The sequence below is a fragment of the Pleuronectes platessa genome, chromosome 11 (assembly GCF_947347685.1).
Source record: "Pleuronectes platessa chromosome 11, fPlePla1.1, whole genome shotgun sequence".
NCBI lineage: Eukaryota > Metazoa > Chordata > Actinopteri > Pleuronectiformes > Pleuronectidae > Pleuronectes > Pleuronectes platessa.
The window spans coordinates 24,447,413-24,468,964 of record NC_070636.1 but is presented as its reverse complement, the minus strand read 5'-3'; the positions used below and the strand labels follow the sequence as shown (position 1 = coordinate 24,468,964).

Below are 21,552 nucleotides of genomic sequence, written 5' to 3'. Positions count from 1 at the left end.
CCAAATCTATATTTGTTTTAATTTGTGTCTGTTTTGTATGCAAAGATACTGGTTTTCTTTTCTTTCATTCTAGAACATATTGGGGGAAGATCACTGAGAGGGTGATTGATGTTCAGGGACTCAGACACTTCAAAGATGAAAAATACGGATGGACTGAAGGACTCTGGACAAGGATAAAATATCCAGATTCAACATGTCATCGATACTACAACTGAGAGTCAATGCTGCTGAGAAACGCATGTTATGTTATGTTATGTTATGTTTTCTCTTATATAATGTAGAAGTGATATTAAAAGTGAATTATATCATTTGAATGTTAATTCTTACTTGGAAAATGACATTTTCTGTTATTAAGTAAATATACTGGGATCTCAGATGTTTTCTTTTCCGTGATCATTAAGGATAGTGGTGTTAGGCAGAGAAAGGTCCATTGGAAGCTCCAATGGGATGACCAGGCTGACTTTGGACATTGTTTTGTTTTTATTTGCTGAGAGTTCCATATGTATTTGCTTAAGTAATTTCCTTAAACACTTTGCTAAATTCCTCATTTCAATAGCATGGAGTACGATGTATGGCCGCCTGGGCAGAGGGGTCTAGTTTGTTTGATGGATATTTAAGGAAAGATAGCTGCCTGACAGGTTTTTCAATCTCACTCTTAAAACTCCATAACTGTTGCTATGTTGTTAAAATTATGCTGTAGACGGATTGTTATTTTTGTCATGTTCACACACCTGTATGTTTTATTCTTTTGATTATTCGAGACTTTGTTTAGTCTCGAAGGGGGGTTATGTCGTGTATTCGTTAGAGTAAAACATGTTGACATGTGCTTAAAACATAATGATAGGCTTACACTTATGGTGCTTGCCCTCTGGACACTCAGACATTCTCAGAGAGTCCACCAGATGTTTGTCTTATTTACTCTCTACCTTTTTGGTATGACCTTTGACCTAGGGAGTTGTCTTGACCAGCTGGTGGATGGAATCTTTTTGACCAATGTGTCTTCATGTTCGGACACAAAAACGTGCCCTTATTTAGTCAAACATCCCATAAGGGGACGTCATTTACCTGAAGTCAAAGGCGGAACCAATGTTCCTATATAACTGTGTGTAAGACCCCTGCAAGTCAGATTTTCACCATTTGGCTGTGTGATGTCTCCGGGTTTCTAGATGCCCGTCCTGACCTGTGAAACTTCTGTGTAATAAACTTTGTTATACTGAAGGTACTAGGTCCTCGGAGTCCTTTCTTCATCATCAACAACTTCTACAACATCATCGACCTCTCGGCTACATAGAATATACGATACTTGCACTATACAAATTTATGTTATTTTTATTATAAAAAGTCATATGTGGCCACTAAAAAGTTGTATGATTTGCTGGTGAAATGTTTTCTCAATTTAGCCCTGGCAGCTTCCCCGTTTGCTTCTGACATGCAAGATCTCTTTTGTATAAAAAGAAAACATATGAAACCGTTTTGGCAGCAAACACTCTCCTTTTATTTCTCTCCTTGGACATTCTAGAAAAACAAAACATTGCACTAAGCAGGAATGAAAAAAGCCCAAAAGAACAGAAGGTTTCAGTTCTGTGTGTATCACTTACAGAGATGTAGGTCTATACTGTAGCACATTGACAGTGAAAGCAGATGTAACGGTTCTGTGTCTCATTGACCAGGTGCAGTTCACATCCAACCAGAGGCTGAGTCGTTGACTCTTTCGCCAAAGGTTTTCATTTGCACACCTTGGTCACGGAGACCAGACCAAAGCATCTGTGCTTCCAATGGAGCTTCAATGCTACACACTGACTGACAGAGCTTCACACATTCTGTACCCATCTCAACCATACATAACCACGCACACTTAACAGACCTCCAACAGTCAATCTTAACATGTTGAGAATATGTCACTATTTAAGAACATTAAGAGCGCTTTCATGTCATCAAAATCCAAATAATTCAAATCTCTGCAGAAGAACCCATAACATGTTTGTTCAGTTTTAAGACAAGAAGACATTTGAAAGTGTATCATACAGGTGCTGACAGGTCCACTCAGTTTCTAATAACATAGTAACCAGCTCTGGGTCTTGATCTTTGTGTCTCTAAGGCAAGTTCAGACAGTGAAGTGAATACAAAATTGGGGTGATATTTGCCCATGTGATGGAATTCTATTTAATTCTTTTAAAGATGAGTTTCTTCAACATCATTTGACATTTCAACTCTCAATTGCTGAACCATCATGCTGCCACCAGAATCTGACTTCTGTCTATAATTGTCCTTAAGTCATTTTTGGACTAGGGGCCTGCCTCTCAAAGCGGGATTAAGGTTATCCTCTCTGGGCTACTCTTCTAATCTCCGGATTTTCCTGTATCACGAAGCTGCTTTTGACTGTGAATCACCATGGTAACCTGTGCTGCACTGTTAATCTGCTGTGGAGCAGCAACTTCAGAGGTTCAGATCAAAACCTGTTCACAGCCCAACTATGGTCCAGTCAGATCCAAACCACCAAAAAAAAAAATAGTCACCTTTACAAAAATGTCCTGACAGCGACAAAAGATTGACCAGTAAAGTGACAGTGAGAAAGAGCGTTAGACGTGTTCATAAAGCAGTGTAATTGTTTTGCAGTTCTAGGCTTGCTGTGTCTGCTGTGGATTTAAAATTGAGCTTGTAAGAAATGGACGGACATTTACCCAATTGATTAACTATTAAATACTGATTATAGCTTCATTTTAATTGAGCAAAGATTCTTTCACACCTCACAGATTCCCTGACAGTGTTGATGCTTTTACTTTCTTATTCTATCACTGCAGCGCAGACCAAAGCAAGGCGACGGATGACAAATTGAAACAAAACCCTCCGTGGTCTTTTGTGAGGAAAATAATATCATTCGACTCACATTATGTTACAGGCATGCGACCATACATTTTTGCATTTATTTATAGTTAAAGCCTCTAATGCTATTCTAGTCATTTCACCTGTTTGAATATAATTTTCGGTTGTCACGACAACAGCCAGTTGATAACCAGTTTCACAATACAGAACGGCTAATTTTTGCTTGGGTGAAGCTTGGAAAATATATGTGTACCGGGTCGGTTCAAGTAAAGTTTGGACATGTGTCTGAGGTGGAGCGACAAGCAGCTGACAATGCTGATCAATTATTGTGAATGATGCTTTTTTCAGGGAAATTTCTGGTGGGATGGGTCAATGCCGATTTGATGGAGATTGTTTTCTCAATATTTAAACAAAATTCTCAACTTTCCCTCACCTTAACCAAAGCGTTTCGCAGCCTACACCTAACCACACGCAGAATGAAACCCAGTTGACTGGTGTCAGTCCTTCCTACCACGTCTTTGCTGGACCAGACAGGAAAACTTCCTGGGCTGGAAAAGAGTTTTCCTGAAAACGAAACCGGCAGAAAAAGTGTTTACTTCTAAATCCAATTCAGTCAATACATGAAGGTAAAGTCTTCATGATGTTACCAAACATTAGTGTGCACTAATTCAGTGTGCCTGGGAAAAAAACTTTGTAGGGTTTCTGTTTATTGTTTCACAACACTGAATCATAGTAGGTTTAATGTGACTTTTTTGACACTGACTGAGGTGGCACAGAAAAAAAAATCAAAAAATTATCTGAATTAATTACAAAGTAAAAAACTAAATACATACATACAAGTATTCATACTCTTTAATAGGACATAACTAAAACATGAGAGGTGCAGCCTACTGGTTTTAGAAGCTACAGAATCAGAGAAAGGGAATCAACTGAATATAGTCAGGGGGTTTTACCTTACTTACTATTATACAACCAACCTCTGGTTAGTCAAACACTGGGGAGGATGGGGGGGGGGGGGTGAGAGAGAGAGCGAGAGAGATATAGAGCGAGAGAGATATATATATATATATATATATAGAGAGAGAGAGAGAGAGAGAGAGATAAACCACATCTAGGACCAAATCATTGAGAAATGTAGAAAGAGAAGAAAAGGCAGGACAGCAGCCAGCACATGCTTTCTTTAAAATCCAGAGCGTTCAGCTCTAGAGGAAGACGTGATGCAGCCTACAGAAAAATTTAACTTTTCTTTGCTTGCAGGCAATAACACCCAAACATGTTCACAAAGCTACACAGAGAATAACTTTCAGCTATTTATTATCGAGTATGTATTGCTAATCCTCTTGAGGGCCAACATACAGGGGAAAAACCATTCAGTCTCCTATCAACCTAATTTCGTTCTGCATGTGTTTAGACTGTGGGAAGAAGCCGGAATACCCAGCGAAACCTATATCGACATGGGGAAATCATGACAGGCATGCCCCTGGCCAAACCATTGGAGCTGGGCACCTCTTTGCTATGAGTTGGCAGTGCTAAACCACATCTCAAGGCAGCTGGGACTTTGTAGCTTGACTTGAAACAGGGTTTCAAGTGATCTCCATACAAACTGACAGAGCTTGAGTAGTGTCCAGTGAGACTGAACCCACCAATAGTTAGACATAGAGTGTGAATACTTGCTTAAATTGAATTGATGCATTTTCACGTTTTATCTGTTTTTTGAATCACAAAAGCACATTTAATCAACAATGATTCAGTATTGCACAATTAAAAACTTCTGTGGGGCAAACACTTTTTATAGGCACTATAGAAAAGAGCTGTCAGATGGACAAGTGATACTGTATGAATTAACATGTATCCAGAGAGTAAGGAAGTTAAATAAAGATTAGACATACAATTAAGATGTTGAAATAGTGCATAAGAACATAGACCACAGCGGAAAAGATATTTAAATATTAAAACATCGCTCAATTAATTAAAAACCTATTCTTTTGACAAGAATATTTATAAAATATGAACATTGAGTTCTTCCGTACTTCAGTTATTTGGTTTTTACTTCCAGTGAAAATCATGTAAAATATGATTAACCAACAAAAGCAGGCATAAATACAGATTAAGCATCTTCTCATGAGGCTTCCAATCAATACGCTCCCTAGCTCAATGCAAGGTGGCACAAGTTTTGACTGGTTCATATCTGATTGAACAAACTGGTGTGCGAAAAGTTGGCCTTATTTCAAAAGTAAAATAAAAGGCAAATTCAAGCCTTTTTGTGCTTGGATAAAACCGAATGACATCTTATTTCCCAACTCAAAAATAGGGAAATATCCTCCTCTGTACTTGTCCTTGGTTACACCTACCGTTTACCATAGCTCTGCTCCAGCCATTGCCGCACATCCTTCAGATTGTAAAAAAAAGGCCCCTTACCACCCAAGTAGGCAATCTTTCTCTGTTGCACTATGCACACTCGTTCATTGGACACACCGTAAGCCTCATTAGCATTATTGTCCATGCAGTCTGCCACCAGCTGACACTGTGGTGGCAGTGAGAAGTGCTCAGTGAGATGGCGCGCTGCTCCAAGTCTCTCCTCCAAGTTCTGGTGCTTCCGTACATTGAAAGAGGAGGAGCCCATAGGAGGAGCCACCCAGCCATCAGATGGATGAGCTTCGTCAATGTACACCAACAGGAAGTCAGCCACACCACTAAAGTCCTCCACCAACTGTCGGAAAGCTGGCAGGTGACTGATGAAGGGGGGTCAGGTGGCTGAGCCAAAGTTGACCACCAGAGGGCGATCTGATGAGCCAAAATCCAGAAGGCGGCACTCGTCCCCATTTCGCATCCTGGCTCCAGTTGGCACATTGATCATATTACTAATGTTGCTGCTACACCGAGGGCCATCTGGCACCTTCACCACCTTGGAGTTGGGTGCCGCACAGCCAAGTTTCACCTATGGAGACATATATTGGAATTAATGTTACCTCACACCATGCACACATCAAGCAGGTCTAAGAATATTAATGGATAAAGTTATTTCAGATGAGGATGTTTATATGGTCATTCCAGAACAGGGACACGTGACATGGAACAAAATTTGTTTCTCAGCTCTGGTTCATGTCAATCCCAGAAACACAATCCAAAAAGCATATTAAAGCTCAATTACCAAAGTTAATTAATATAAAAATGTGTACGTGAGCAGGGTGTAGTGATAAGATTACGACTCCACATATCTGAATGACAAAAAAGGAAGCCAAGTTGGCAAGTTGAAGTTGTTGCAACGCCCTGATACGAAACAAAAGCCATCATTGCAGCTAACTGTTCAGTGAGATGGAGAAAGTCCTGTCTCATAGCATCAAGGGGCTGTTGGCTATCATCTGACAAAGAATACGCCTCTAGGGGGCACTGGCCAATAATTTGGGGGCTTCTGATGTATACAGCGTATACCCAGGCCAAGGTACATCCATTTGCCATTCAGTCTGACTAGCAACATAAGAGATGAGAATGTAGTTGAAATGGAGAGATAAGACGTTAGTTAAATGATACTCCACATGAAGCACAGTCCGTAATACTTTTTTGAAGTTGTTTTAGATCCAAGAAAGACTTTTGCGTATCTCTAAAAACAGTTATATGGATATAAAACAGATACAATTAAAAAGACAATGTAAACAAGGGAATCTTTTTTTTTTTTCTGCACTTGCTACTATTTATGTCACTGATCGTGGCTACGCTGCTGCTTATGGTTGCTGCAGTTCCTGTTTGTCTCCAGCAGAGCTGCTACCACACAGTGATGATGCAGCCACCACACACCTGTAGAGGGACTGAGGAGCCAAGGCCAATGCCCTTTAGTCTCCTTTTGAAGTAGATTGTGCAAGTCTTTTTCAGCCTACTCAATTATACAGTTTCATCCGCCCCCCCCAAAAATCCAATATTAACTCAAGGAGATTTAACTCATCATCGCCAAACTCCATCAGCTTATCAGAATCATAAAAGGAGCTCACTTCAACTGAACTGACAGAGGTGATAAGGAAAAGTAACTAAAGGCATTTAACTAAAATACATTTGCACTTTGAAAGTGTAACTTTAATCTTGATTTATTCAGTTTAAAACATTAAAATCAATATGTCTGAAGAAGAACTTGCGATTCCTGCCAAAGCAAAGCCGATAAATCCTCATTGTGTCAAGTATTTAAATGTATGACTTCAAACTAGGCAACAGTTGAATGATTCAGTATCTCATGCATAAAGATGCCATTGTTTAATTCTAGTTGCCAAGTGCCAAGCCAGATAAGTGAAACTGATGATTTACCAGTAAGACTTTGATTTACTGGGGCCATACAAGGGCCATATGGGTGAAGAAAATACTGATGAGGAAACTGGGTCAACGAAAAACTTACATAACACATAGTCTGAGGATGTTGTGATCATGGGCAAAGATTTGTCAGAACCATTGTTAATGTCAAGGTGTTTTAAAATTGTTCTTATACCAATATATATTTTCCATTTGATTTCTGCAAAATGCTGGATATCCTCATTAAGAGGGGCGGATACTGAACTATGATCTGGCAACCCTTAAAGTCAAATTACACCCTACATGGTTGACCAGTAGTAATAGTGGAGGAGCAGGTGATGCATGGTGGTGGATCTGAAATGTTAAATATGTATAGTTCAACAGTTTCTAATGTCACATCATTGAAAAGATCCTTTCTAGACAATCTTAATACCTCCAAAATCTAAATTTTGGAGGAAGAGTTACAATGTGTGGTGAGAATACTCGACTACACCTCGCCTAAGAAGATGATCCAAGTCAAGTTGCACTTACTGTATATTAAGCACTTACATGATGCACTTTGTAGTTTGGCTTTTGTGAAGTTTTTGTACAATCATGGTTGAATGCACTTATTGAAAGTCGCTTTGGATAAAAGCGTCAGCGAAATGATATGGAATGTAATGTAATTTAATAAAAATACCTCCCAGACATCGGTTCCTTTTTAAAGAGGGAATGAGGTGAAAGTAAGACCTGTGCTTAGCTGGTGATCTATCAACTATCCAAACAGTGATTTTCTTTCAAATATACATTTATAATGCATATGCCTCCCTTCCCCATTCAATCAGTTACACAAGAGCTGTTGATTACCGCAATATTTGTACAGCAAAGTAACCCTCAGCAATTGTGAGTCGTTGAATGTCAGCAGCTAGAACAACTCAGAGACACAGTTACGTCACAGAGAGAAGGACTGGAGAGCTGTGATGTCACAGACGGATGAACACTGTCCCAGTCAACTTCCTGAGGTCAGACTCTTAAAGTGTGTATGAGCTAAAATGTGCACAGGGGGGGACAATTTATATAATATTAATTTGAACATCTGGCACAATATATCTGAAGAAGATAAAACTAACCATGACTGCTGGTCTTTAAATAATTTATGCGCAGAAATAAATGAACCTGGAGTTCTCAAAACAACTAGAAGCAAGGCTTTCCCAAGACGTGGTCCTAAAGGTCGTAAGGTCATACCGACGGGAGCTCAGACGTGAGGTTATATAGAGTCACAGTGAGCAGCATTAACAACAGACACATGCTCACCTGCTTGTATGCGTCCAGGAGGAAACTGTTCCAGATGGAGCGGAGTCCCGCGGAGGTCAACATGCGGCGCCACTCTCCGGAGCCGCCGGACCTGGAGCTGCTGAGCAGCGCCACGACGCGCTTCACCAGCACCACGGAGTCGTACAGGACGAGGAAGAGACAGTTCGAAAAGAAACCAGGTAGTATCTGCAGAGTCACGAGCAGATCCTCACTCGCCATTCCCATTTTCCCCTCTATCTCCTCCGAGAGAAACTCCGTGTTCATAGGCACGCTGCGCTCATGGTTCACGCTGCGCTCCGCCGGCTGCTCCAGAGTTTGTGCGGGAGACGGAGGAGGATCAGGTGCGTCCTCAGGTGCTCAGCGCCGCCGGGCCGCTCCAGGTCCGCCGCTCTTCTCGATCGAACATTGTACTTCATATGAAGCTTTATCTTTGGAGCAAGACCCTGACGTCAGATGTGGAGCAGCGCCTGTGTCCCCTCCTTCCTCCACCCTCTCCTCCCTCAGCCCGGTGCTCAGTGACTCCCCCACCACACTCTTCTTTACCCTCCCTCTTTTTCAGTTCTATCACGTATTTTTCATGCACTATTCTGAGACAGAAAAACACAATTTAGCCTGGTCCTACAGATTCATGCGCTTTAGATATGTTATGATCTGCAGCAGATAATATTATAAACGTTTGAGAAATGGTTCCAAAAGGTTATTTAAAATTCTGTTTCTTGAAGAACTCTTTTTTTATTTAGTTCCCCAACCATAAAATGCAGGGTTCAGGGGAATACAGAAGGTTTCTAGAGCATCAAAGTGTCACCTGGAAAGAACCAGTTTTTCTTTTCATGCTTTACAGGTGTTAGTCCCATGTTTTACTGACTATATACTGCACCTGAGACATGGTCAAAGTACAAATACAATTAAATCAACAACCCAGTTACACTTGCCAAATGTCTGATTCACTATGAAATGTTTAATACAGCAACCAAAATATATAAATATATTTATACATCTAAATATGGAAATGTTCAATGAATGAATCTACAGAGAGGCACAATGTTGCTCATACCACTGTTGCAATATTATCTAAAAAACACAATTTTATGAGTCTAAGATACTATGAGTCTGCTCAACCCCTCATTTGTTTTCACAGCTCATGTTAAAATAAGACAAACCAGATCATCAAGGGGAGACTATTATACAAAACATGGCAGGGCAAGAACATAATGGATTGTTATTTTTACAAATATTAGAGAGTGGTGTAGTTTTGATCAGTTTTGGCAAGAACTGGGCAAGAAGGGAAAAAAGGCATATGACAGCCTGCTTGGAATTTGTCAGATGACATTAATACAACAGCGAGCACGAGGAAAAACTTTATTTGATTTGATCAGACAAAAAATGTAACTCCACAAAACAACAGGTCAATCATCTGACTGATTGTAAAGCTGCGTTTGGGACATTCCCTCTACCCTCCTCTCTCTCCCTCTCTCTCTTAGAGATGATGTTTATACTAGTTCTGAACAGAGCCAAATACTCAGGGGCTAAGTTTTTCAGCATAACAATGGACTGAAGCAGACAGTCAAGAAAACACTGGTGTCCTTGAGCGAATCAGCCAAAGTCCAGAATTAAACCTGATATAACATCTGCAGGGAGACCTGGCAGTTCATAGAGACTTCCCATCTAGTCTGACAGCTCCTGAGAGGATCCGCCAGGAATAATGAGAAGTACCGCCAAATTCCAGGTGTGCAGAGCCTGTATAGGCCTGCCCCAAAACAGTGGAGGTGTAATTGCTGCCAAAGGAGCTTCTACCAAGCACAAAGTGTGCAGAAGTCAAGTGGTCTGAAGACACTGGTATGAACTGCTACTGGATATGACTCATGTTAATTAACCTAAACAAAAAAACTCTGTAAGAGGGCAGGGCTGAAGACATTCTAGGCGAGACATTGGAATAAGCATCGCTGCTCATTTCCCCAGAATAATTTATCTGCTTTTGTTCTAAATGTTGCATTTGGATCTACCAGCATCCAATCAACATGTTTTCTGCTTGTTTGATAATTAGAAGTATTTGGGTGCTTCACAGCAGATCCCCCATTGATATACAGTGCATATACAGCATGTTGAGACTAAGTCGAAAATCACTCCCTGATTCCCTCCTACTACCTGTAACAGAAATATGTTGAAGAGTAAATTGATATCAAAACAGCTTCAATGATTTGTGACAAGATATTGGAAACTTACCTCTGGGACTCTGCTCCATGTTGACATGATTCATCAGGCTGCCATCTCTTATTCCATCACTTCCCACAGGTGTTCCTCTGCCATCACATCTGGGAATGGTGACGAGGGTTGAGTATCATTTGGGGTTTTTCCAATACCAGTGCCATAACAATATTTTTTTAAAGGTTCTAGGACCTAAACTTTCACAGAACTTTTTTTTTATATATATATATATATATATATATATATATATAAAATTACAGAGAACTTGCAAATTCGAAGTAGAAATTTAACCCCTTAACACTTTAACAGATTCAGGAATACGTCATTTAAATATATAATGCCAAAACTCAAATTTACATAAAAAGACCACGTAAAAATTCAAACCTAAACCAACTACAATATGTTAATATTAAGTAGGAGTTGCAATGCTTAATAGTGCATAGTATTGCCCACTAACTCATCATTAATTGTCTCCTCGAGGCTGGCGTCAGGGACCCCCACACTGCAGACTGATGTGCTTGTCATGGAGTCACGTTAGCAGTCAAACAAAAGCACCCCTGTGCTTCATTAAATGTGTCATGTTCCTACCTTTTTCCTTCCTGTGGTTTATCGGAGCATCACTAACAACAAGGTGCATATCGCCACCAACGCTACGAGCTGTTGCTCCTGGATTTAGGCAGCAGCAGCAGCTGGTCCCAGCTCTTGGCTCCCTGCTCTCAGCTTTTGTGCGGAGATTTGCTGCATGTCCTGGTGTTGGAATACTTCTGCGTACTTTTGACCATTTTGTTGTTGTTACGACTTTGGTTCGAGGTAGTTGCTGGCAAACTGTAGGCTAACGTATCGTGCTGCCAGAGCCATGTAAAGAGTGCTTTGCCACCAGAGTTAAGTATAATGTTAATTAGACACATGCAGTTATGTCTATGCTGTATGTATCACAGCAACTATTTCAGTATATAGCTCCGGCACAGAAGTATGTGTCGTGATTGCTCAACACATTGTAAAGAGTGGTTATCTGAGTTACTGTAGTCTTCCTCTCAATTCTGACAGCTGAGGCCATTCTCCGCTGACCTCTGACATCAAGAGCTCATCAGATGTTTTTGTATAATCACAGGAGATTGTTAGTTTCCGACATACTCAAACCAACAGTCATGTTACAAAGTCCCTTAGATAACATTCTGATGTTTGCCAGAGGAAAACACTCAATAAACCAAACCACCCACGTGTGATACCCACTCGATTGTATGATCGCCATTCATTCAAAATTGTGCTGAATGATTTCAAACTATTATAAAAAACTCAATCAACAAGGAATACATAGAAACAACTAAAAGGATTATCGAGTGATTCTTATAGCAACTATTGTAATTGCATTCAATGTTTCACCTACAGTTTATTAAAATGATTATCCTCAAAAGACAGAAGGGAAGACTTGGTTTCCATGTGCCACATATTATTTGAAAAATGCACTGTGCTTGCATGGTGATCCTCTATGATGCACAATTATCAAATGTAAAATAACTATACAGTTTTCTGTACCACTGCACATGTTAACTTATTCAAATACAATTTAGCAGCAATCTTTAAAACAGCATTTCTCTCTCTTCATATTATCAGTCTCTCTGTGTGTCTTACTCTCTTCTGTCCTTCTCCAAAAAAACACCAGACTAAAGTGGGAAGCAGCAGGGGGCTTTCTGTCCTTCTCTCCATCTTTTTGGCAAAAGCCATTACCACTATAAATATTTTATTCAAATTTTAAAATTTAATTCAGTTTCAATATGATGTACAGAAGAATTCTGGCTTAAAATTTTTTTTTAGGTCTGAATTATTTCATGTGAGCGTAATAAGTTTTTGGAAGGAGAAAGGAGGCACAGATGTTTGAAGTCAGATATTCTACAAGGTTTACTCAATAATAGATTTGTCGTGCTCCGCAGGATAAATCTTGAATGATGATGTTATTTTTACCGCACAATGAACTGAAGTTAAAAACCATTTCAAAAGTGAATGAAATATTGTCAAGAAAGCTTTTCAGTTTTACTTTATTTCCAAATTTGAGTTTGTGCCAGTGCCTTTTGCTGCCTCCAGGCAACACCACGAAAAGGGTTAGGGTTAAGGCAGTTGCCCTTTCTGCCCCTTCCATTTTCCCTTCCTGCCCCTTCCTGTTGGCAATGCCAGGAAGGGGCAGAGTCAGACAGTGACTCCCTACCGGGCAAATACAAACCTTGTAATCGGCTAAAGTTCAACTTTACCTGCCTGTAAAACGGGATGGGAGCTGGCACTCTGGTTTATTGCGTGGTACTCCCAAAACACACCCTTGAGTATAAATCTTTTGAAATAAGCGTCTGGCACAGACTGGCAAATGTTTTCCTTTCAAAGTAGCAATAGTTGAGTGGACACACCCTAAATGCTCTTGCATTGTGTTCACTTCAGTTTCATCAGTGTTATTCTTTGCCTTCTTTACATCAAAAGCCAGTCATTTTTAGATCTCTTGTTCATGTAGGGTGTTTGCTAGTTGCACACTCTCAATGGCACAGATATCCCTAAAAACAGCCATATTGGTGCCACTAGTTATAGGAAAGCAAGTCTGAAATGTGGCAGCTATGTCAATGCACCAATACTGAGAGACCAACTGAGGCCAAGTCCTGATTTTCAAACTAAGATTATTACAGCCAGATTTAAGTCTATAATCACTGAACACTTGCTTCGTCTTTTTCAGAAAAACATTTGAGAGGTTGAATATACAGTTCTCTGGTCTCTCAAAGCCGTATCAAAATTTGTCGACCTGACTCAAACTGCACCAGAATTACTTGTTACTTCCGAGGCATTGTTACAAGACAACACAGTGGTGTATGCCGCTATCTCTTGGGCCAGCTCACACATTTCAGTTAGTCTTCATTTGCTTATTCAGTTGTGACCGTTGCTGAATGTTAGACAATATGACTCCATATTTCAATCTTAAAGATATTTGGACTTGTTATATATGTCCATGATTTAAAGGAGACATACTATGCTTTTAAATGTTTTCTTTTGACTGATGTACTATGTGGGTTTTTTGTGTAAGTAAAAGGTCTGCATAATTAAAAAGCCCAAAGAACACAGTTAAATGAACTCCTCCCCCCACAGAAAGCACTGCTCCTGAAGGTCCTGGAACCCCTTGTTGGTCATCCGGCAATAATTGAAGGTCTTTGACATCACATATGCATTTCCGACAGAGGCTTTAAGATGAGCTGCAGCAATGGACAGTATGTGGAATGTGATGTGTTATCTGTAAGAATTTTCAAGTAACAACCCAAAGTAAAAATATGAGCCTCCTGCAGTCTCGCCATGTTTTGTTATTCAAGTCAATGATGGATGTTCATAAGACGCACTTGCCCTCTGGTCTGCAGGAATATCCATCAGTCCTTACCGATAGCAAGGCTTCGGAGAATACGTAAAGTAAATCCAAACTTTAGCGCCATGTCAATGTTAAATTAAACCAATGAGAATACCTTTGTACAGTAAGGCCTTGCTGAAACCAGGGATGTTGTACAACTCCAACATTTCTGTTTAACGTGTTGTCATTTTTAACATAGAAACCTCAGAACAACTTTACATCCATCTGGGCATTTTCTTTGTCGATCCAAAACCTCTGAAGGAAAATTCTGTCTTTCCATCATTTCAGCATTCAGACACACATGTATTCCATTGTTCTCCTTTCATTCCTCTTCCCTCCAGTGTGTATCTCCAACTCTCCACTCTCTTTAACCTGCTCCTCACTCTTTCCACAGATCACTATGTAATGTGTGAACATCATAGTCCACAGATATTCCTGTCTCATCTTGTCCACTAACCTTTTAATCCCTTCAATGAAAATACCAAACAGGCTCGGATCCAGTCCTTGATCTAATCCCTCCTCCACATGAACCCATCTGTTACACTGACTGAACACCCCACCGCTGTCACTCTGCCGTCATACATATACAACACTTTCACATACCTCCTTGAAGATCCTGTAAGGAAATTAAGCAACCAAGATAAGTTATGACACTTTCCATTATAGGCCATGCCCACCACTGGGATACATTTAAATGCACATGTAAATTAATGTTTAGGATATAGTAACTTTGAATTACAAACTTCATTATAGAGAATTTAGAAGTGTAACCTCATCTCATCGAAAAATGCCCTGCTGGGAGAAGGGGATAACACGGGCTGACCTAAATCCAAATCTCTCTCTTGCACACAGACAGATGTCTTATATGAAGGTGAAGGCTTCTTGCCTCCTCTGAGTCAGCAACGGCTACATTGTGAAAAAAAGACCCAATGAGCAGTTGTGAGTGTGTTTCTCATCTTTTCCATGCATCTCCAAACTACAGGGGGTCAGCAGCATTTCTAAAGTCCCTGTTTTAAAGGGGACATAATATGAAAATTCCACTTTTGTAGTGCTTCTACACGTTAATTTGGGTATCTGGCATGTCTACCTTCCCAAAAACTCTGGAAAAAAACAACTCCCGCGATTTGTTGTGGTTCCTCTATGTCAGAAACGATACGCTAGAGTGCGTCGAATGGGATTACGACCGAAATAAATAGTCATAGTCACACCATGCCCATGTAGGGAGTCTCGCTACATGGCCTTGGACGAGCGAGCTAACGCTAGCCGGGCTCCACCGGCCCGGTTAGCTCCCGAGCTAGCGCTAGCCGGGGGGAGCTCCCCCCGGGCTCCCCGGCTGCTGCTACCCGTCAGACATTTAAGTGGCCGCTTAAACAAGGGACCCCCAGGACACCTCTAAACGTTGACTCAACAGTGTGGAAGTGTGGTATTTTGACCAAAATATGTTACAGACATTTCATTAAGATCCCAAGGAACCATATCAACTGTGGTAAAATGGGCATAATATGTCCCCTTTAATGGCTTTAGTGTCATGTTGACGCCAGGTGTATCTGTAGGAGAGTTGATGTATTTGTAGTAGAATGGATGTAGCCTTTCAATAGACTGTTGTAGGTCTCAGTGAGCAGTCCACAGCAAGGGAGAATGAGGGTCCACAAAACTCGTATGTGTGGTAGTGTAGTCCTCCAAAAATGTATATTGGGTTGCAGGATACTGAGTTTATTAATTTAGAAACAAATTCAATTGAGACAGTTGTAAGTATTCCAGGCAACATTGCTGAGTCTATGTGCTCAGTCCACTTGCTGACCTTCCCTTACTGTGTGCATACTATTGTAATTTACTGTAGGTGTTTTAAATTTCCTACATCTTATAGTCGTCTAATTGCTCCCCTCTTTGCTACCTACATTTACTCATATATTGTATATTACTGATTATTTATAAAGGGGAATATCTGTGTATTCTTGCTGCTGCTTTATTGCTTGGCCGTTTCTGTAATGAGTCCCCTCAGAAAACAGTCCTGCACTAAGTAGTTGTGCCAACACTTACAGGCAGTCCATAAAAGGAGCACAGTAAACTGTTTTATTTACTAGTTTGCTCTGATAGTAATTCAGAGTGAACATTTGGGGCCGGTTTGCTCTAAATTTTGGATCACACAGTCTTTACTAGCTAGCATGCTGTGTTATCTCACTGTTGGCCATGTAGATACATCTGATTGGTTACATATGTGCCACAGTCTCTCCTAGCCTACAATATAAGTGGTAAACATCCTTAATCTCAACATATGGAACTTGTTCATTAAATTACGGCCCTTTCAGGGTTATTTCTGAGGCCTGAAGTGTAAATAAGGTTGCAAAATGTTGCTTTTGGGGCATCATATGCACAAGTTTTGATTCACTGAACACTGATACAGGCTGAATGTAAACTGTCTGATGAGCTGAACTGATGAGTAAATGTACAGAAACGTAGAAAAACATATGCATCGAGTTAGCATTTCAGTATTTCAGCAGATGAGCTAAAGCAAATCTACACAAGGCTCTGCTTACATGGTATACTCCTATCAGTCTGTAAACTTCTGTCTAATCCAATCTGTCCAGTGCTAAAATGGAGTGTCCTGTTTCTGTTGACCTTGCTGAACAGTGATAGTTTTCATCATTTTATGGAAGAATTTTTTGCACCAAAATTACCACAACCTCTGTTTTGTCTAAGCATGATGATGATGTGAACGACATGGATAATTATACTGGTGATGGACATGATCTTTATATGATGTGTTTTTTCCATTTTCATGTGAATACCAATTTACAGTATATCGTATATATATATATAATAGTATATATTCTCTGTGAAACCAGTGCTGTTCTACACAGCTCTATCAGGTGTTCCAGCTTAGTCATCCCTGTTACATACTCTTGGTTTAATTTATTTTTAAGGCATCATAACATTTTCAGATTACATATTACACACGGTCTAAATATGATGGTTAAAAGATTTATTCAATAGTAACGCTTCATTATCAGCTAGGTTCACAATTTTTCTGCCTAACCTAACAATGAGCACCGTAGTATTATTTCAGGAGGATATTATCTCTGTTTCAAGTGTAGAAGCTTACTGGAATAAACTGGTTACCAACCAGACCGCTGCACCTCTGGGACGTGTGCAGTGACATTTGTCAACGTGATCTGCCCTTGTGGTCATTGCTCTTCAGTAGTTGCATGTTTTCTTTAGTATCAAAGGTAATCAAGAGTCGTCTGTACATCGATGGTTATAGTGCAAACAGAAACTGCTACTGACCAATGAAAACTGACTTTGTCAGGGTCAATGTTGATGTAAAAAATGACTCACTATGATGATGAAAAAGACGCACATGTTTAACCCTAAGAGAAATAAGAAAATAACATTCAATAGCAGTGTCAGAATCCATTAATATTGATATGTATATGTAAAGTGAACTAAGGCAGAACAGCAGCAACAGAGTCTATACAGGAGGTGTTGTATCAATTAAAATAGAAGCAGTCCTTCATATTGATGAGATGGACGACTTGAAAGTAAGTTATTTATATGTTCCCTTCGCTTTGCATCTGCCAATCGGCTTGTTGCTCCCTCCTTGCCAGCAAAACACTCAACAAAATCACTACTGTTTGCTGTCCTGGCTCCTAAATGGTGGAATGAGCTGCTCAACGACATCAGGAATGCAGAAAGACTACACATCGTCCGCCGAAAACTAAAAACTCATCTCTTCCGACTGTACCTTTAATAAAAATATAAAACTAAAAAAAATAAAAAGTTGTGATTACCTATAGCATTTTGTAGTTTGGCTTTCTTGCAGAAAATTGTACTTTCTTGATTCTTGTTGTTCTGGGTTTGTACCCTCATGGTTGAATGCACTTATTGTAAGTTGCTTTGAATAAAAGAGTCAGCTTTAAAAAAAAAATGAAATGAAATGAATATTAAATGTTTAAAAATTATATAAATTTCTCAAACATTATTTCTTCCCTTGAAATATCCACCAGTTTTCCTCCAGACTCAATAGAAGCAGACAGCAGACAGATAACTTCGTCGATTCTGAGAAAAAAATACCTAATATAGCAGGAAGTCTGTGTTACAAACAGGTTGTGGACTCACATGCATTTATTAGGCAGTCAAAGTCAAATCAAAAATACTTCTGAGATCTGTTTTTGAAGCTTCACAAATACAATGGACTAACAATCTATAAAATACCAATTATGAGAATATTTCCTTCAGATGTATATACTGCTGTTGTCTTGACAATAAACAAGGAGTAATGTTTCGCAAAAAATATGCAACTAACATTATACTTTATGATTGCCAGTATCGAGACTTCACATCATTCCAGGCTGCTTTCTTCTTTCTTCTTTACCATATCTGCCAATTATTGTGTTCTAATATACAGTACAGACCATACGTTTCTTTGTTATGTTATGCAAAATTGAGGTCAGAAGCAGGACAGGGCTTTGGGAGTCCAATTGAATTGAAGTTATAGTAAATATGTCTGTGAGTAAAGGAGTTACCAAACAAGTGAAAACAAGCTCTAAATCAAGTTGAACAGTTGGGCACATTATCAGAAAAGCAAGTGTGTACAGGAGGCCATGTATGAAGATTCCTGTAGATAAAAAAAATTGCTATTAAAGAAGTAAAAAATGCTCTTCATGATGTTGTCTGACATGTTTCAACGTCAATGATTAAGAGAATAACTCATAATCAGAACCTCAGAGGACTCACCTCGAGAAACAATCTATGGGTAAACCTCAAAAGCATAAGGGCCAGGCTGTAGTTCACAAAAACACACAAAAGGAAAAAAACTTGAAGCCATCACTTTATATGTTGAACTATGTGCTGGTTCTGTTGTGGCTTGGACACGTCTGGCCCGCCAGTGGAACTGACACTCGACACACTTGATTTCAATGTTGACAGAGGCAACGGCATGAAGGTAGATGTATACTTTAGCGTTCTGTGTCCTCAGATTCAGCCATATGCAGGACAATGACCCAAAACATAAATACGACCCAAACAGCCAAAGTGCTTTCAGGGTGAAGAGCATGATTATCCTCGAATGGCCGAGTCAGTCCTGTTTTTAACCAACTGAACAGCAATAAACCTAGAGATTGCCAAACTAATACCAATACCATATAATGGGTTTGTTTGACTTTGTGTGTGTAAGTCTGATTTTTTTAGGTCCCTGAACTTTGAGCACTGTTTGTTGAAAGGGCAAAATCTCAAATACAGCTCTTTCTTTGCTGATTTTAGCACATCTGAATAATGCTGAGACTTGACAAAGAATTTGGCAGTTCAATGTATCTGATATTTAAACTTAGACTCTGCCCAAGTACGCAGTCTGGATTTTACTTCTCGTGGCATTTTGTTTTTATTGATATAAACTTCAGCTTCGCAGCTACAAAGAAAAATAAGATTCCATTCAAGAATCTTTTCCAAAAGTATTTTAAGATTCAAACCTTAGAGTCACAAACCACCGTCACAAACTCCTGCTCGTAGCATGTTCTTGAATTCACCCCATATCAAAGATGAAAATCCATTTATTTTGTGCCAACTTTCCATTCCAGGTATGGCTCAACTTCCCAGTATGCCATATATTCTGTGGATGTATTTACTGGAAAAGTTCCGAGCCACAAGCTTCCATACGAATATCAGATGTGTACTCAGTAAACATGTCATATCATTCCAAAAACAGACGTCGGCTCAGTGTGCTGATGTATCAGGTGCCATCACCAAGAAGATTAGCACCGCGTGCCAACATCTCACCTGACTTTTACTCTGACCACCATGAGTTCACATACTGTGAAAAATGTTTCCTTTGTAACATTTTGTAAAGCAATGGGTTTATGGCAGAGGTTTTCAAAGTTGGAGGTGGTCCTTCCTCAGGGGGGCTCCAAACAATTATAAAAAAACCTGAATGTGTGAGATGGATATATTACATCTGAAATATGCACAAACAGCAACTATAAACTATATTTAATCTACTGTGTTGAGTGTTGATGGGATCAAATAACATAATAGAGATTGCACAGGCCATGCAGAAATCGAGCGAAACATGGCAAGTGAACTGATGTGGAGTGAGGTTGTTGACAGAGTGTAAATATGCAATGTCAGATAAAGTTATTCTTGAACACCGACGTGTGATGATTCAACCCAATCATTTTTTAAGATAATTTTCATTTAAATTTGTATTAAATGGTTTCAATTTGAATATATTTAGTTCAGAATTTAGTTTTATCAAACCCATCACTAAAGACTACCATGAAGTTGAATCTGGATTGGAAGTGTTCCAGTGTATATTAGCAATGTATACAGTTTATATATTAATTAAATGTGCCATTTTATTGCATTAGCAAATCACTAAATTGTATTTGTTGTTTTGTTCACTGCAAAACAGGGTGGCATGTAGGACGAGGGCAGATTGTCCATGTGTATATAGGGGGTTGTACTTGGAAGAGACAGAATCAATAAATGTGACAGTCTGTTGGACTCTATTACAACCCCCATCACCCTAACCCTCCACTTGGCAAATATGTAACAACGAGTAAGTCTGTGCAGATGGCATAACCTTATATAATGTTACGAAAGAGGATTGAAAGAGTTCATCTGTGTGAGGGCTGCCGTGTGTTTGGTTGCAGTTTGGCCTTAACAGTGTGTTGTCTCTCAGAGACTTGACTGCATTGTTATACAAAGTTACTGCATATTATGTGCAGAACCTCCAGCTCAGTCAAACAAGCATCGACATTCTAATAAATTTTGAAACAGCTTCCATTTGTATTGTCCTCAAATTCACTCATCAGCTAAACTTTGACTGAGACAGTTTGTTTTTTGAGCATTTTTTCTGAAATGGAAATACCAATGACAAGTAAAGATAAAAAGATTATTATGAAAAGAAAAGATTATAGATTGTGTGTCAGATCCCTTTAGTGCCCAAGAAAATAATAAGTGTACAAAACACATCAATGCGAGGGTCAGGTTAAAAAACGAAGTTACTCTGACATCTTTCTGGTGCGGTTTAAAACAGAGGGTTTGTATCCTTATTTTCAATTTGCCTTTTTCTTCTGTTCAAAATAAATTAGACTGACCTTGGCTGTGTTTGTTGCTATGTTTGTTGCCCCATTGCCATGTTCCTAGACTGTAGCTTTGGGTAGCATCCTGCAGTCATACTCAGTGGTTACAGTGACAGTATAAGTGTCCTGGCATGAATGGATGACATATTTAGTAAAGACAAAATAGGGTCAGGGTCATAATTCAATTTGCTGACTCATTAGCTTTTAAAGGAACAGGCACTCAAACCAGGTCACTCGGAGGAAGGCTGTTTTAGTAAAAAGGGTGCTGTTTAAAATGATCCTTGTGGTATTTTGACCAAAATATGTTACAGACATTTCATCAAGACCCCAAGGAACCATATAAACCTGTGGTAAAATGGGCATAATATGTCCCCTTTATTGTTTCACAAAAAGTATTTACTGTATCTTCCTACTCAACGGACCAATTTGGTTTGCGGTGCTAAAATACAACTAACTAGCCAGCCAACTATCTATGTTATATTGTGTGTTTTAAGAAAAGAAAAGGTTAAT

At 39.5% G+C, this 21,552-nt stretch overlaps 1 protein-coding gene and 1 long non-coding RNA gene across 3 annotated transcripts; both read right to left on the bottom strand.

Moving 5' to 3' along the window:
- Positions 1–1,471: 1,471 nt before the first annotated feature.
- dio2 (iodothyronine deiodinase 2) lies at positions 1,472–8,803 on the bottom strand. Its single transcript, XM_053434897.1, has 3 exons — positions 8,392–8,803; positions 5,175–5,761; positions 1,472–3,387 (listed from the first exon to the last, which is right to left on the bottom strand). The coding sequence occupies exons 1-3, from the start codon at positions 8,653–8,655 to the stop codon at positions 3,321–3,323; spliced, it is 918 nt and encodes a 305-aa protein (XP_053290872.1). The 5' UTR covers positions 8,656–8,803; the 3' UTR covers positions 1,472–3,320.
- Positions 8,804–9,855: 1,052 nt separating this feature from the next.
- Positions 9,856–21,183, bottom strand: LOC128451124 (uncharacterized). Of its 2 annotated transcripts, none has more exons than XR_008340067.1 (3): positions 21,058–21,183; positions 10,615–10,703; positions 9,856–10,536 (listed from the first exon to the last, which is right to left on the bottom strand). It is a non-coding gene; the product is annotated as an uncharacterized LOC128451124 (long non-coding RNA). The 2 variants fall into 2 exon arrangements; XR_008340068.1 differs by lacking the exon at positions 21,058–21,183 and adding an exon at positions 11,185–11,577.
- Between the last annotated feature and the right edge of the window lie 369 nt (positions 21,184–21,552).